This window comes from Typha latifolia, chromosome 7 (genome assembly GCF_019914945.1).
Source record: "Typha latifolia isolate L0001 chromosome 7, TyphaL0001v2, whole genome shotgun sequence".
Lineage (NCBI taxonomy): Eukaryota > Viridiplantae > Streptophyta > Magnoliopsida > Poales > Typhaceae > Typha > Typha latifolia.
Window position 1 is genome coordinate 13,831,476 of NC_133092.1, and position 15,475 is coordinate 13,846,950.

A 15,475-nucleotide genomic window follows, 5' to 3' on the forward strand; every position below is an offset into this window, starting at 1 on the left:
GATAATTTTGCATACTAGTCTGTGTTACAGGAGTATAGGAGTAGCATGCTTAGTGCTTACATAACTTTTAGATCATATTTCTATTTAAAAGCATGGAGTTTTTGGGGGCATTTGCAACAAAAAAAAAACACTTTAATTTTCAAAATAGTAAAAATAGGCCCTCTTACGAAAATTGTATGTATTTTATTATAAAAAGTTGTGTATACTTCGTATAAAAAAATAAACTCATTCAGTTTTGAGAGCAAATTCTTACTAGTATTAAAACCTAGGGGTATTCATTAAAAGGACTTACATGTATCTATATATTGTCTAAGTGTTGGCCAGAGGCCAAACTTTATCCTTATTCTTTTCATTTTTGAGAAAATTTACCACTCCAAATTAAGATATGTATTGATGCAATTGGAAATGCAATCTTCATTTTTCTTTCCACATACACAACTTATATTAAGATATTGACTAGGTGAAGATGCAGGCATCTTCATGCAGTTACACAACAGACTTGCATTAACTGGCAGCAACCAGCCATTATTCTATGAAAACAAACAGAGCTGAAACTATTAAACCAAATGAACAATTTTAAAACCATGCAGAGCCTGCACCTGGAAGTTCCCTAACAGAGGACTATTTAAACAAGACCCACCAGTCAAAAAGAATTGGAAGCGCAACAACAAAAATGAATTTTCTTTATGATGACCAAAGTATCATCTGAACAGGCATCAGACATCAAATTCTCAAACAGCATAACCTAGCAATAATAATTGTCTCATTCAACGTTCCTAAATGAAGCTTCCATCTGGATCACATGATAAATTAGAGTATCTGAAGCATGACCATGCAAAGAGAAATATTACAAATGTTTTGGAATGAATCATGTCTTTCTAAAACACCAATCACTTTGTAAAATGATGCTGTGATGCTGGCTTCTTGAGACATTCATCTCATTCAGATGTCCATTGGTGCAGCTTCTGAGCTTCTGTCCTCCTCTTGCACCGCAACCTGTTCAGTGGCAGCATCATCAGTGATCTCCATTGAGTCAATTACTTCTTGGATGGTTCTCTGATCAACTACATGAAATGGCTCCCCAACCCCAACGACAGCAACCGTGCAGATGGAGCTGGTCAGTTTCTCGCCTTGCAGTGTTTCTTTGATAGCGAAAAGAGCATCTTTTACCAGTTCGTCACGAGTATGCTTGTTGAAAGCCTCAAATCTGCGTTCCAAGTAGGTTTTTGCAGCTTGAGATCGAGACCCTATAGCAAATGCCTGGTACTCAAAGTAGTTCCCACTAGGGCAGTTGTAATAGAGATGAGCACCAGACTCATCCAATCCAGCAACAAGGAGACCCACACCATAGGGCCGTTTCCAAGAACGCTGCGTGCAGACCTGCATGACATCATATTACAGGAAGAGAAATAAGATTTAGAACTCTTATAATTTTTTTTTCTCAAAAAAATAGTTGCAATGAAGTTCAGAAAGCAGAAAAGGAGATTTGCCTGCATAAAACTAATATAGAGAAACAAGTTATACTTATAAAAAATGTAAAGAGAGTGAGAAACAAATGAGATTGCAGAATTCTAAGAAAGAGGAAAAGTTGTACATCTGTCTTCAAATTTGACATGATATCAGATGAACGAAAACCTTCTCTATACACTTCCTACCTCAGAGGACATTCAGGAGAGAGGGGAAAAATATTATCATGAATTACTTAAGTGTCCACTGTGCAGCATCAGCAGTTTTGAAAGCATACTCCTCTATGGCCAATTAGAGTAGAAACCATGCAGATGCAAATCTTTTATGAAGCTGAGATGATTTCTTTTTATTTGTGGTGAAACAGATTAATGAGTATCCACACCCCTTACCTGTGGAACACCATTAAGTGTCTCAAGAGAGGGAAGAAATGTGAACCTACTGCAGAAAAGAGAGCAGTCATCAATCTCAAAAGAGGAGCCCATTAGTGTAAAGATGACTGTTGGACAATAATTGATACATACCACTAGAGAATTCTTAATAGGCATAGCATTGTATATCAAAATTTCATGAATAAGCTTTACTTAAGTAATATTCTTAGACTAACGCTCTTACAGTTTTATAACTTATTCTTCCCAATTTATCTACAAAGCATTGTAGTCCACAACTCACATCCTTTTAAAATTCTAATATGCACTGAAATAAAATTAGATATGTTTGGATGCCACCTACTCTACCTGATCTCTACCAAAAAGAATACAACAAAGTGAAAGAGACAAAATGACTCCACCAAGCACAATCACAAGTTATAACAGAAGATAAATAATTTAGGGAACTTCAAACATGAAAGTTATTGTATTAGGAAAAATTTCCTAGCTTTTATGTGCTCATAAGCTTTAAACAGAAAACTAAGATTAGCAATGTGCAGTCACATAATAAGCAATAAAGAAGGTAAATGGATAAAACTTAGTCCTACCTGGTTCAAACAGCATGATCGAGGCATTAATGGCAAGACTAAGGTTCTAAACATATTAATAGCAGCTTCTTAAATTAACAAGTAAACGAACACAATATCCAACAAAGATGTTATGAGGCAAGTGTTGTACTTTATGAATGCAAGAACAGGGTCATTGTTTACTGACACCTCATAAATATGCTTCTTCCCCATTGAAAACCAAAAAACAAGGTTCCAATGAAAAGAAAAGGCCCCATACAAGAGAAAAGAAGAAGTCTAGAACCAAGACATGAACACACTAAATGTGGGAGAAGGCAAAGCACAAACATGAAATCTAGAAAATATACATAGGTAATTGCTAATCTTGTTGATGTCAAGCTATTAACGATCAACAATAATTTAAATATCCTGCACAAAAAATAAAAAATAAATTAACAAGAAACAAGCAGAAAACTTGTAAGACAGGACCATAATCTACCTTAGTGAAAGCCATAATGCCCCTTTCAGCTTAAACATTAGACAGACAAGCAACATATTAAGAGTACATATTACGAATAGATTTTCTTAGCAAGATAACCAAAAGGGAGACCAAGCATGAAAAATAAAGTGAAAACAAAAGGAACAGAGAAAAATGATGGAAACTGAAAAGTGCTGATTAGAGGAAATCAAATCAGAATCAAATAAAACCGATAAAAAAAGAGTACCAGAATGAAAGAGCTTGAAGGTAGAATGACATCATCGAGCAGATTAGCTTATAATCCAGCATCAATTTCTTTTCTTCTTTCTTAATTGATGAGCTCATATCTAGAAATATATCAAACTATACACTACTTAGGTTAGTTCACAGTAAACAAATAAATCATAGCAAACCTAATCTCACGACTAACAATAAATTATTCCTTTTTACTTCAATAGCATCACATCCTAAAACCTAATTGCAAAGCTACAATAAAACAACTCACTGAACAAAATACTCATACAAAAGCATCAGAACCCTATTCAGACCCGATCACCACAAAGCTAGAATTAGACTACTTACCTAAGTTTAATTATTTAACACCATTTCTTTTCTTCTCTATACATATCAACAATTTGAACTAACCCAAGCATACTACTTGCATTGGAATCTAGAAACCGCTGCTCTTACCGCACTGATCATTAAAACAAATTCAAAGTTATTTGGTGATGGTTGCTAACGAAAGAAAGAAAAACAGACCTTTTCTTCTTTCTCTTCTGTTAGAATCATACGCCACAAGCTCATCATAAATCTACATCAATTAAGATAGCAAACAAACAAACAACCCAAACACACCAAACCCCATTTCAAATGCGATCGCCCAAAATCCAACGAAAGAAAAGCAATACCTAAATCACAGAACTGATCAACAAGAAGAACTACGGTCCTAAATCTAAGAGGGGAGCAAAACTTAAATCAGAAGAGCATCGACCTGGGCCTTATCCGCGAGCTGCACGACAAGTCTTCCTACAGGGAGCGGCGACTCGTAAACGAAAGAGTGGTTGATGCACTCGTTGCGGAGGAACCGCGAGAGGACCCGGCCGTCGGCGGTGAGGCCCGCAATTGCGACGCCGATGTGGTCATCGACCTTGAACACCTTCTTCTGGTGGGAGGATAGCTCGGATGCGGCCTTGTTCACGGTGGCCAAAACCACGTGGCTCTGCGAACGGAGCCCGATCGCCGCGGAGCCTTGCTTCACGGCTTCCATCGCGTATTCTACTTGGAAGAGACGACCCGCGGGACTCCATGTCGTCACGTCCGTGTCATACTGGTTGCGAAACATGGCGAAGATGCCTTCTTCTTCTTCCCTTTGCCCCGAAGTTGTTCGATGCTTGGTCTCTTTTGGTTCGGTGAGACTGTTTGTAGATCTATACTACTAGAGTTACTTTTCTTCTTGCCCAAGGTCGAGCAGTCATCATTCCGGAGTAGGGGCGTTAACGGGTCGGATTTATAGCTGTTCTCAATACGGATCCATTTGGCAAGTGCTGAGTCTGAACTAATATTTAATTATTCTGGTTTATAGGCGATATTTGGCCCTAAAGGCACTTATTTCGACATGTTATAACCAATGTAGTAGTTTCCATAAAACTATTTCTGTGAAAAATATGGAGAATAAATGAGAAAATAACGAATAAGAATAACTGGAAGAAGAGCATGAGCTTTCTTATATCTTTATTCTCCTTTTACAATATCTGGGTTACTGAAACATATTCTGTGCTTGGAATGCTCATTTCTTTTCAATGTAGCACTTAGCACCAATATCAACCATCTGCATATTAGCAATTTTATTTCACCTTCAAATGGCGAGATATTTTTCCATGATTAATACCATTTCGTACATTGTAAACATTCTCAGATATTCTTTTGATATCCATCCATCCAACCAATATAATATATATATATATATTAGACTGGTTAAACTACAGTAAACAGTTCTATAACAATAAACTGATGCTCTACCTAACTTTCATGTCAATTGAGGGCAAATATTTGCAGAATAATGTGAACTGACGATATCTGCGAGTGTCTTTTGCTCAACAACTATTGCTGAATTCAGACATAGGAAAGGTAAACTTTTGACAAATATAAATTAAATCTAGACCATCAAGGATTGAAATTAGGGAGTGAGTGTGCTGCAGTTCATTTCAATCACTTTATGAAAGCAATGAACAATTATGCTAGGAATATAAGGATATTTAATTTTTTAACACAAGATGGCTTGTTTTCTCTTTACCCGGTCTATCAATTCAGACATCTCACATTTGATGAAGCTAAGAAATGCAAAGAATTATACACAAATAGGTGGAGATTTAGAAAGAGAAAAAGAGATACTCCATTAGCTGTTGTCCTTCTCTCTCACATCAATATTACAACAGAAGCACCTTTGACAATCACCTTATTTCAACTCACTCAGAATATGAGAAAAGAAACATCACTGAATGACTTTAATAGATTTAAAAGAAACATCACCGAATGACACTAATAGATTTAAAAGAAACATTTACTGAATGATACTAATAGATTTAGTTGCATGGCCATTGCCATGTTCTTTCTTGGTGGTAAGTGGCAGAAACCCCTTCTCTTTGCATGTTTGAATCGCGCCGTCAAACATATCTTCCAAACTGTATTTGAATTTAAATCCTAGGTCAAGGAGCTTCTGTGAGGAGAATTTTATACTGTCCAATATCTGATCGATGCCTTCAAACCTATTCAAGATTGCGCCAAAAATTTAGTCAAAGATAAAGAGAAACATACTTACTAACACAACTTTTTCAGACTGTTATTATGGTTAAATTTTCAATTTAATTGTTCAATATAAAGGTTTTCTGTTCTTGTAGTGGAAATTATCGTGTGATCAATTAGCTTGAAGTATATAGTCTAACAATTTCAACCTTTGAAGATACTGTGTGATGTTTGGAACTTACTCCATGGGGATGTCATATTCAGGATATCTCTCTCTCAGCATTTTTGCCAGATCAGAGATTTTGAGGTCATGAGAAGAGCAAATGTATCTTCCCTTTGCTTCTTTGTGCTCGAACAAGAAGATGTGAGACATGCAAAGATCATCTAAGTGAACAAATTGGATCGGGTTCAAGATCGAATAATGTGGTGTGTTTCCTGCAAATTATCTCAAATCTGTCAGCAAAGTTTTATAATGGAGACTTAATGGATATATTTACCAAAAATCGCAAAAATGATTCAAGGAAATTCACATTACAATTGCGCAGCAGATTATGAAAAACTTTTCAGATCAGCACCTACGCAGTCTAAATTGTTGTCAGGAGTATGTACACAAAAGGAGAACATTTCTAATATCTAAGCAAGAATCATTATGATAATTGAGTTCAACAGAGGCTCCGCTGGTGGGCATGTTAAAAAAAGATGCAGAGATTCTGGAGCTCTTTTTTCTTGATATACTTGCTGCCATTACTACTCTTAACTATAAGAACACAAAGTAAACATACTTGTTATAAGAGCTAAGGCACTTAGCATGCTGGGGGGCATGGAGTTCATAATGAATGGCCCATTAACTAATGTCGGTATGATGCTAATGAAATCAAGATTGTTCTTCTCGCAGAATTCCCATGCGGCCTTCTCCGCTAGGGTCTTCGAAACAAAGTACATCTGCAGTTACACAGCAAATCTTTAGTAATATGTAATAGCATCAAACTACAACAAGAGTTCATTGATTTCTCATTGTTAAACTAACCCAACCAGTCATCTTCTTAGTCCTACAAAAATCTATATCACTCCAGTCCTTCTCGTCGCAGAACATCTTGCGGTTCGGTTGAACATTAACAGTTCCTGCCGATGATGTGAAGACGATCCTCTTGACTGTCTTTGCTTTCACGCATGATCTTAACACATTCAGCATTCCATCTACTGTCGGCTTAATCACTTCATTCTGAAAGAATCAATTGAATTAGCAAGTACTGTTGTACTACATAGAAGATCAATCAAGAATTCAACTTTGTAACTCACCTCAGGGTCTGAGGATTCAAAATCCATTGGAGTAGCAACATGGAAGACACCTGTACATCCTCGAATGGCTTCGTCGAAGCTTCCTTCATCGACAAGCTCAGCCTTCCACAGAGTTAAATTGCTACTAGCATTTGGAAGATCTAGTAGATGCTTCACCTTCTTAATGTTGTCTGAAACAATTAATACTACTGATTAGCAATCAAACTTTAAGTTACACCTAATTTTAGAAGAAACGAAGCAAATAAATTCCCACAAGTAGTACAGAACTTAACTGGGATCTCTTACAGTGGCCTTAACAGTGTAACCTTTTTCTAGTAACCTCATGATCAGCCATGAACCAATGAATCCTGAGGCTCCTGTGACACAGACTGTCTCCCCTGCTGCCATGATCTTTTGCTGCAAGTACTGAGTGAAATAATGCAACTGTCTATGTCCCCTATAAATACAAATGTTGCTTCTATCTAACACCTTTTGTCTGGTTGAATTCTATCTAACTCTTGAACATGTGATTATCTAAACATGTCTAAAATGACCTTCATAGTTCATACTATTATACTACCTAACAATCTTTATGAACTTATAGATGGGCATCCAGCGAAAACGATGACCTGTTAGTCCTGAAGCAATTTTTGCACGGGTTAATAAAGACAAAGGAGGTCAATGAGAGAGGTAGATGATTCCTAATCTCTCTCTGAAACAAATGTGCTAGTCCCTATCTTGGAATATTATAGTAGTACAGAAGATATGGAAAATATTAGGTAGTGCTAGATTATTCCACATTCAGGACAGGCGACAAATAAACAACTCTTTGAACTTTTCGGGTTATTAAGATGGCTAGTTGCCCTTTAACTGGTTCAATAAGACTATTTGGTTCGATCAGGTTCGGATAATTATGATCCAAACCTTTTGAGTGGGTGTCAGACAGGTTTTTGATGAGCAGACTTAACCCTAAGTCTAATTATGCACGTAGTCTTGAGCTTAAAAAATTGCGACAAAGTTCATGTCTACTTTCTATATTCTTGGTGCCAATCAACTTTGGACCATTGGGCTGATTCAGTGCCAAAGAGTATCTTCTTCTTATAATAGATGGCCTGCATTGGTCTATCAATGTGAAATAGCTCAACCGTGTGCATTTGATGATTTCATTCATATTTGAAAGAAAAATATGGAGAAGTACACGATTTGCGGCTTAACCCGAACTCGAATTACTAATGAGTAGTATGGGCTAGTCCTTTGCCTGCCTATCTTGGCCCGGAAACCTAACTCAGAAGCCTACAATTTTTTTTGTGTGTGTATAACTACTTATTTAATTATAAAACATCTTCCCATTTTGTGAACTTGCCAAATCAACTCTTAGTCCTATTAAGTACTAGTCTCTAGTTTACGGGGCTGCATGATGTTCCTACTGAGTACTAACTGTTACTGTTTAGTTTAGTCTCTCACTTTGCATCTCTTCTTTCAAATATTGGCTAAGAGTCTTAGGATCAAAATTTTATCCTCTTTGGTCCTACTAAGTATTAACTAGTACTAACTAGTTTGCGGTCATACTAAGTACAGTTTTTCTCAATGGATTTGTAGTCAGCTATTTGGGCCCTATGCATTACGGATGTTTGAGTGGTGTGTTTAAACTCTATCTGGACTCTAAGCCTTACTTCTTTCTAAGCCGTTTGAAGCTCGACTCGTCTAGCCCAAACCTACTCTCTCATGGGAGAGCTATATTCAGCTATGCATCCCCTCAAAATTTGGTTACAGAGGTTTAGGGAAGGGGGTCCAAAGGTCCCAATACAACACAAATGTTGATCACCTTATTTTTTTTTCTTTTTATCATTCATGAGTCCGAAGACTAAATATAAATTAGACAAAGGACTACCTCGTCCCTCCCTAAATACAGAGACACTTTTAGCTCTCACGAAACTTTTTTAAGGTGTCGGATCACCTCTAATTCTCTAAAGCTACTTAATCCATGCGTGGGTTAATCCCGATCTAGTACAATTATCTCCGCTCCAAGGGAGAATCCAGCAAAACCTCAGCCTGTAAAGATGGTGTCTCCGTGCACGTGTCAACTTTTAAAAGTTTCCGGACGCTGTTTCTTGCTTACGGTCCAAGACTCTAGATGAGATTGCGTGGCTTCTCACACCCTCAATGCCACGCAACTGCTGACCGAATCACTCCTTTATGGCCCCACGCTTATCCACGTATGAAATGAAAGGATTGTCTGCAATCCTTGATGCAGGAATTCAACTATTAAATTTATAGCCTATTAAAGGCTGCCGAGCACTAGGATGTACATAAATTCTTTCATTTGGGAGGGCGTAAAGTTGGTGGATAAGGATTTAAATTGGTCTTAGTTAAACCATTTTCCATGAGGAATAATTCAAACAAATAAGCGTAGAGGAAGTAAAAAAACCACACAAAATCGAAAAGGGGGAAGACGATTAGGGTTCGGGGAGTCTTCCTCGTCGAGGTAAGCCATCTTAAGATCTCTCTGTGCTTTTAGATTTAAATTTTTTCAATTTCAGAATCAAAGCTTATCTTCATATCTAATTGGTCGTCTGATTCGGCTTTCCTTTAAACTGGAAACTGGTGAAATCGAGCAATTGAAGCCTTTAGTTAATTTGTGTTCTAGATTTAGATTGGATTTCGTTTGTGCTGAAGAAGGATTTCTATTGCGTTGTTTCTGATCAAGTCTTTGTTACTTAGGCTTGGATATATGGAAAGATGCGATCTTTGATGAGCTGAAGGTTTCAGCTCTGTTATCTTTTCTCATCCCAGCTCCATGCCTACCTTTACAGCAATCGCCTTGGATAGGCTTTTGGAGCCTGGAAATTCTCGGAATCCGGCGCCGAAGCTGCCCCCGGTGCCGGTGAAGTTGGATAGGGCAGTACCAGTTTCTTCCGTGAAGAAGAGCATACCACGTCCCCACGTGTCCCCGGCACTCTATGCCACACCAGAGAGCACTCCGCTTCCGGACTCCCCGTCCTCGTTCCCTCCTGCTTCACCATACATCATCAACCACAAACGGCGGGGTCCTCGCCTCCTCAAAAGCTTATCTCAGAATGAGATAGGTGGAGATCAGCCGCTGGTGACCTCTGCTTCCACAGATGTCAAATTTTCCAGTGGGAATGGAGTCTTGGAGGACGTGGATGGGTTTCATGATAAGAAGCTTAAAGATGAGAATGTAAGCAAAGATGAACAAGTGCCGGTTGAGTTTGAACAAGGGAAGCTTGAAGATGCAGACTTGATTGATGAGTTGGTGAAGGATGGGGCTATTGATCCAGAAAGAGATGTAGAGCATGAAGATTTCTTTGATCCCCAGGACTCCTTGAGTACGGTCAGTAATTCGGAGGTGGATGATGCCAATGGGACGTGGAAGCCGCGGACTCCTCTTGGGGAGTACTATGATGCCTTCGAAGGTATTACATAATTAAATCTACACTGTAATAGAATTTTCTTGAAGATTTATGTTGTGTATGCTCTTTGTATTTCTAAATTTGATTAATCTTTTGCACTTGAGTTTTGAGGTTATTTCAGATATTTAGTTCATACAGTAGAAGTTTTTGCTGGTATTTAGCTGGAAATAGCTAGATGGTGTATCTGTTTTATCTTTCTTAGGTAGTAATAGGGTGGTTGGTGACTGGAGAACTAGAGAAGATCATTGTCAAGGGAAAAAGGTATTTCCTTTATTAATTTTGTGAGGACAAGGTCTAGAGATGAAATCTTTTTATTTATTTATTCAAAGATATATCAGCAGAGTAGCAGTTTACTGTTGCATTAATAATTCTGAGAAATGAGAGTTGCTACTTACTCTCTTTAGTTGACATCAACTATTCGATTCTCTTGCATCTTCAGTTAACTGACTACAATTTACCACTGACAGTATGATGATTATTTTGTAGACCTTTCTATTTCTACTGACCCTCCGGTTATCTTTTGAAAACTTACTAATATGAAGTTGTAAAATTGGTACAAATCCAGACCTTTCTCTTGGTGTCATCCTTTTGGATTTTTTGAAGATATCAAAAGTCTACTTTCCACTCAATGTAACTCAGGATACTTTCTTTTGACTGACCAGAATGTCAGTCAAGTTATTATTGAAACGAGGGTTATCTAGTGTTTTCTAACATGATTAACTGTATAAGAAAGATGGTGATGCAAAAGTGTATATTTGTGCCAATACTTTGTCATCTCAGAAAATGTTTCTTTTTTTTCCCTGCGTTGATATAATGTAGGAAACCAAGAAAGAGGGAAATTTTTTACCTTATATTCTCTTCTGTATTTTTTTAACTTCATCAATATAGTTTAGTGTCTTTGGCTGTTAAACAAGTTTATACAGCAATAGCTCTAAAATGGTCTATGTAGCAAAGCTTAAAGCACTCTCATTTGAGTTTTAGTGGGGTTCATATTTTACATTTGTATGCATTGATATTTGTATTTTTAATGGTTGCAAGTCAGGCTAACATGAGATCCTCTTATAATGTAGAAATTGCTAGCAATGGTGCTGCATATCCTGATCGAAATGTGGAAGATGAACTGCGTGAAATGAAGTTGAACTTATTGACAGAAATTGAGAGGAGGAAGCAAGCAGAAGAAGTACTTGAGAACTTGCAAAATCAATGGGAGAGGCTGAGACACCATCTCTCACTTGTGGGTTTGACGCTTGAAGCCCCTCCAACCATGGAAGAGAGTAATGATCACTCCATTGATCCTGCAGAAAGTTTGTGCCAACAAATCACTATTTCACAGTTTGTGGCTGGTGCTATTGAAAGGGGCTGTTCTCGTGCAGAGGTTGAGCTGCAAGTGGAACCTCAGATAGAATTAAAGAACTTCGAAATTGCAAGGTTATGGGACCGGCTTCACTACTATGAGGCTGCAAACAGGGAGATGTGCCAAAGGAACCAAGAAGCTGTTGGTGAGAATGCTAAACTTGGTCAATTCTCGTCACTCAATCTTTCTAGTAAATAAACTACAAGCAGTAATTGTCTTGCTTTCCTCAGTCGTAGAAATCACATATTGTGTGAATCTTGATAGTCCAGATATGATCTTTGTAAATGTCCCTGCATTTATTATTTGTTGGACATGGAATGTTAGATTGTGCCACTTGATGCTTTAATCACCAAAAAATTATGCATGAATAGAATGCTCACAAGTCGTGACTGCTTGATCTATAGAAGAGAATATCTGTTATTTTGTATCCTCATTTTTACTTATTGCTTTGGCTACAGAAATGGCACGGCAACACCGTCATAGGCGAAAGAGGAGGCAGAAGTGGCTTTGGAGTTCAATAGGTCTTGGTGTCACCCTTGGGACTGCAGCAATTGCATGGTCGTATCTTCCTGTTTCAAAGGTGGCACCTGGTGGAGGCGATAACACAACCACCGTGAATGGCAATAAGAACTAAACCCCACCGCTCGTTCTTTTCTCAGTTTTATCCTCTTCTCCTAACAAGATCTAATTATACAACAGTTTAAAGTTGCATAAAGATAAATGAGGTCTCTTCTACAGCTGGCCAATGGCTGTGAGTGTTATCAATTTGTTTGTATTTGTGTATAATCTGAATGGACCACTTCTACTCAGACTTGGTTCCATTCGGTGTTACTCATATATCTGTTTTTCTGCTAAAGTAAATAATAATAGCATGGGAGAGAATGCGAAATAGTTAAATAAATGTATTCTTTTGGGATAGTATTTTAAATTTTGTTCCTACTTGTTCTATCCATTCTGTAATTTAAGGGAACATATCTTTATTTGGTTCTCGAATGTTTTACTTCGAAGTTGTTTGGCTTCCTGGAAGTACAAAGTGGGTCCAATTTAAACTTTAAAGGGACTAGATCTAAAGCATATTGCCTGTTTGTTGCATTTTGATAGGCGTCCAAGATGGGGCATGTAGGCTTGTAGACATTTTTAATATGCATTATTTATCATCTTTTCACAACCTTCAGATGCTGGAAAACAGAGCTGTTTGTGAAATTCCTCCTGTTGAGCAACACAACTGTCAAACACCTCTCAATGTTGTCAACCACCTGAATCCTGGAACAACTTAATCGCCTTTCAAGACAAATAGGCTTGTCTTGAAGCAATTTCATACTTGTATACATTAAAGACATTAGAGAAGTGAATCAATATTTATATGTTAGAACTTTAGGATTTTCCAGAGGGGTTAAACAAAAATTCATTTTTTGAAGCATCTTCAACAATATTTTCGATACTATTGAGCATACATATATACATGTTGAAGATTGGCTCGAATCAAGAAAATTGTTCAAATGGGCTGGGGATGTTTAAATGGGTTTGTTGCATATTGTTGATATTCTAAATTTTTGTTCTAGTGTTCAAACAATGTTTACCACTGTTCAAACAACCTGCTAATTTCTTCTCCTTCAAATCATGCCTATAAATATTTTTTGTTGGGTTTTTAGGGCCAAAAAAAAAAGAGAAATAGAGAGGGTTTTTGAAGAGGAAAGGCTTTGTGAGATAGCACTCCTCTATTGTACTAAGAGAGATTGGAATGTGGAAATACCTATATTTGTATCTCTACTAATGAATTGAAGTTTTGCACTGCCCATAAATGTAAGTACATTGCTGAATCACGTAAATCTCGTTTTTTTTTTCTTCATTATTTGCATATATTTAGAATTTTTATTTGTGATTAGCTTGGATATTAATATTTTTTTTTACATCTAGCATCTTAATTATAAATTTCTCATTCAGTACTGATATTAGCTTAGTTAATATTTAGTTTACCCTAATCTATTGCTATTCGTATTGGATTGTGTTGTGGATAGATAAAAGATCTCATCCTTATCGGATTACAATTATCTCCTAGACATCCTTATCAGAGAAGAGAAGACTTTAATCACTAATATAATTCTATCTAATAGCATATATAAACAGTCTGTCTTTATTCAACTTAATTGGCATCCACACATAAATCATATGGTATACATGTGATTAGAACTTTAGGACTTTCCAGAGGGGTTAAACAAAAATTCATTTTTTGAAGCATCTTCAACAATATTTTCGATACTATTGAGCATACATATATACATGTTGAAGATTGGCTCGAATCAAGAAAATCGTTCAAATGGGCTGGGGATGTTTAAATGGGTTTGTTGCATATTGTTGATATTCTAAATTTTTGTTCTAGTGTTCAAACAATGTTTACCACCGTTCAAACAACTTGCTAATTTCTTCTCCTTCAAATCATGCCTATAAATATTTTTTGTTGGGTTTTTAGGGCAAAAAAAAAAGAGAGAAATAGATAGGGTTTTTGAAGAGGAAAGGGCTTTGTGAGATAGCATATTGGAACGTGGAAACACCTATATTTGTATCTCTACTAATGAATTGAAGTTTTGCACTGCCCGTGAATGTAAGTACATTGTTGAACCATGTAAATCTCGTCTCTTTTTTTTTCTTTATTGTTTGCATATATTTAGAATTTTTATTTGTGATTAGCTTGGATATTAATGTTTTTTTTACATCTAGCATCTTAATTATAAATTTCTCATTTAGTACTGATGTTAGCTTAGTTAATATTTAGTTTACCCTAATCTATTGCTATTCGTATTGGATTGTGTTGTGGATAGATAAAAGATCTCATCCTTATCGGATTACAATTATCTCCTAGACATCCTTATCAGAGAAGAGAAAACTTTAATCACTAATATAATTCTATCTAATAGCATATATAAACAGTCTGTCTTTATTCAACTTAATTGGCATCCACACATAAATCATATGGTAGAATCAAGTAACACTATTGATTTGTGCATTAAGCCACTTTTGATTGTTACTACTAATTAATAACTATCATTATTGTTGGTCTGAATTAAACCTCATCCGGCAGCATCTTAGGAATTAATGCTTAGCAAGAGATGATCAAACTTCTCTGTCATATGCAAATAGACAGATGCAATATTAAGCCACTTTATCTCGAATCAAGTTCTATTATATTGTTCGTATTTAGATCAACAATGTAGGCATACATTAGAAGATCAATTTTATATCTCAAGGAGCAAAATAAGGACAAAAGAAATAGGTGATTAGAACAGTACAAGTTAATATTAAATTTGTGGGGTATACCGGATGAAGAATTCCCTACAACAAGAAACAATTTTCTCTATAAATACGATAAACTCTAACTTCTATATTATGTCATGCATAATAGTAATATATAGGAGCCTCTGTATTAATCTGCACCTCATTTTATAGGCACAATTCACACACCTTTTTTTTCTTTTTTCTTGATGAGTACCCTAAACTTCTTCTACATTGTGCCATGCGTAACACTGTCCTTAACAGGTAGGAACTTAAATAATCCTGTTGAAAATTAAATACATATAGTAACATCTATATCTTTTGTTGACAGGAGACTCGTGTATTAAATTTGCACTACATTTTATAGATAACTCACATACTTTTTCTCGTGATAAATACCCTATAAACTCTAACTTTGATATCCTGTAGATATATAGGCTTTTTAGCCTGTTGAAAATTAAATACTGATAGTGATATGTAGAAACTCCAACTGACTATTTGCACACACTTTTATGGACACCATT

General features: G+C 36.5%; 3 protein-coding genes across 3 annotated transcripts; 1 reads left to right on the forward strand and 2 right to left on the reverse strand.

Annotated features, from left to right (window-relative positions):
- Nucleotides 1–653: 653 nt before the first annotated feature.
- On the reverse strand, nt 654–4,357 carry LOC140791777 (proteasome subunit alpha type-1-like). The gene is made up of 2 exons (XM_073142423.1): nt 3,868–4,357; nt 654–1,380 (listed from the first exon to the last, which is right to left on the reverse strand). Exons 1-2 carry the CDS (start codon nt 4,216–4,218, stop codon nt 943–945), a joined length of 789 nt encoding a protein of 262 aa, XP_072998524.1. The 5' UTR covers nt 4,219–4,357; the 3' UTR covers nt 654–942.
- Nucleotides 4,358–5,244: 887 nt separating this feature from the next.
- On the reverse strand, nt 5,245–7,552 carry LOC140792306 (dihydroflavonol 4-reductase). The gene is made up of 6 exons (XM_073143212.1): nt 7,190–7,552; nt 6,918–7,087; nt 6,646–6,840; nt 6,401–6,560; nt 5,861–6,053; nt 5,245–5,641 (listed from the first exon to the last, which is right to left on the reverse strand). The coding sequence occupies exons 1-6, from the start codon at nt 7,302–7,304 to the stop codon at nt 5,437–5,439; spliced, it is 1,038 nt and encodes a 345-aa protein (XP_072999313.1). The 5' UTR covers nt 7,305–7,552; the 3' UTR covers nt 5,245–5,436.
- Nucleotides 7,553–9,197: 1,645 nt separating this feature from the next.
- On the forward strand, nt 9,198–12,583 carry LOC140792307 (uncharacterized). Its single transcript, XM_073143213.1, has 4 exons — nt 9,198–9,381; nt 9,618–10,330; nt 11,398–11,826; nt 12,140–12,583. The coding sequence occupies exons 2-4, from the start codon at nt 9,694–9,696 to the stop codon at nt 12,313–12,315; spliced, it is 1,242 nt and encodes a 413-aa protein (XP_072999314.1). The 5' UTR covers nt 9,198–9,381; nt 9,618–9,693; the 3' UTR covers nt 12,316–12,583.
- Nucleotides 12,584–15,475: the final 2,892 nt, after the last annotated feature.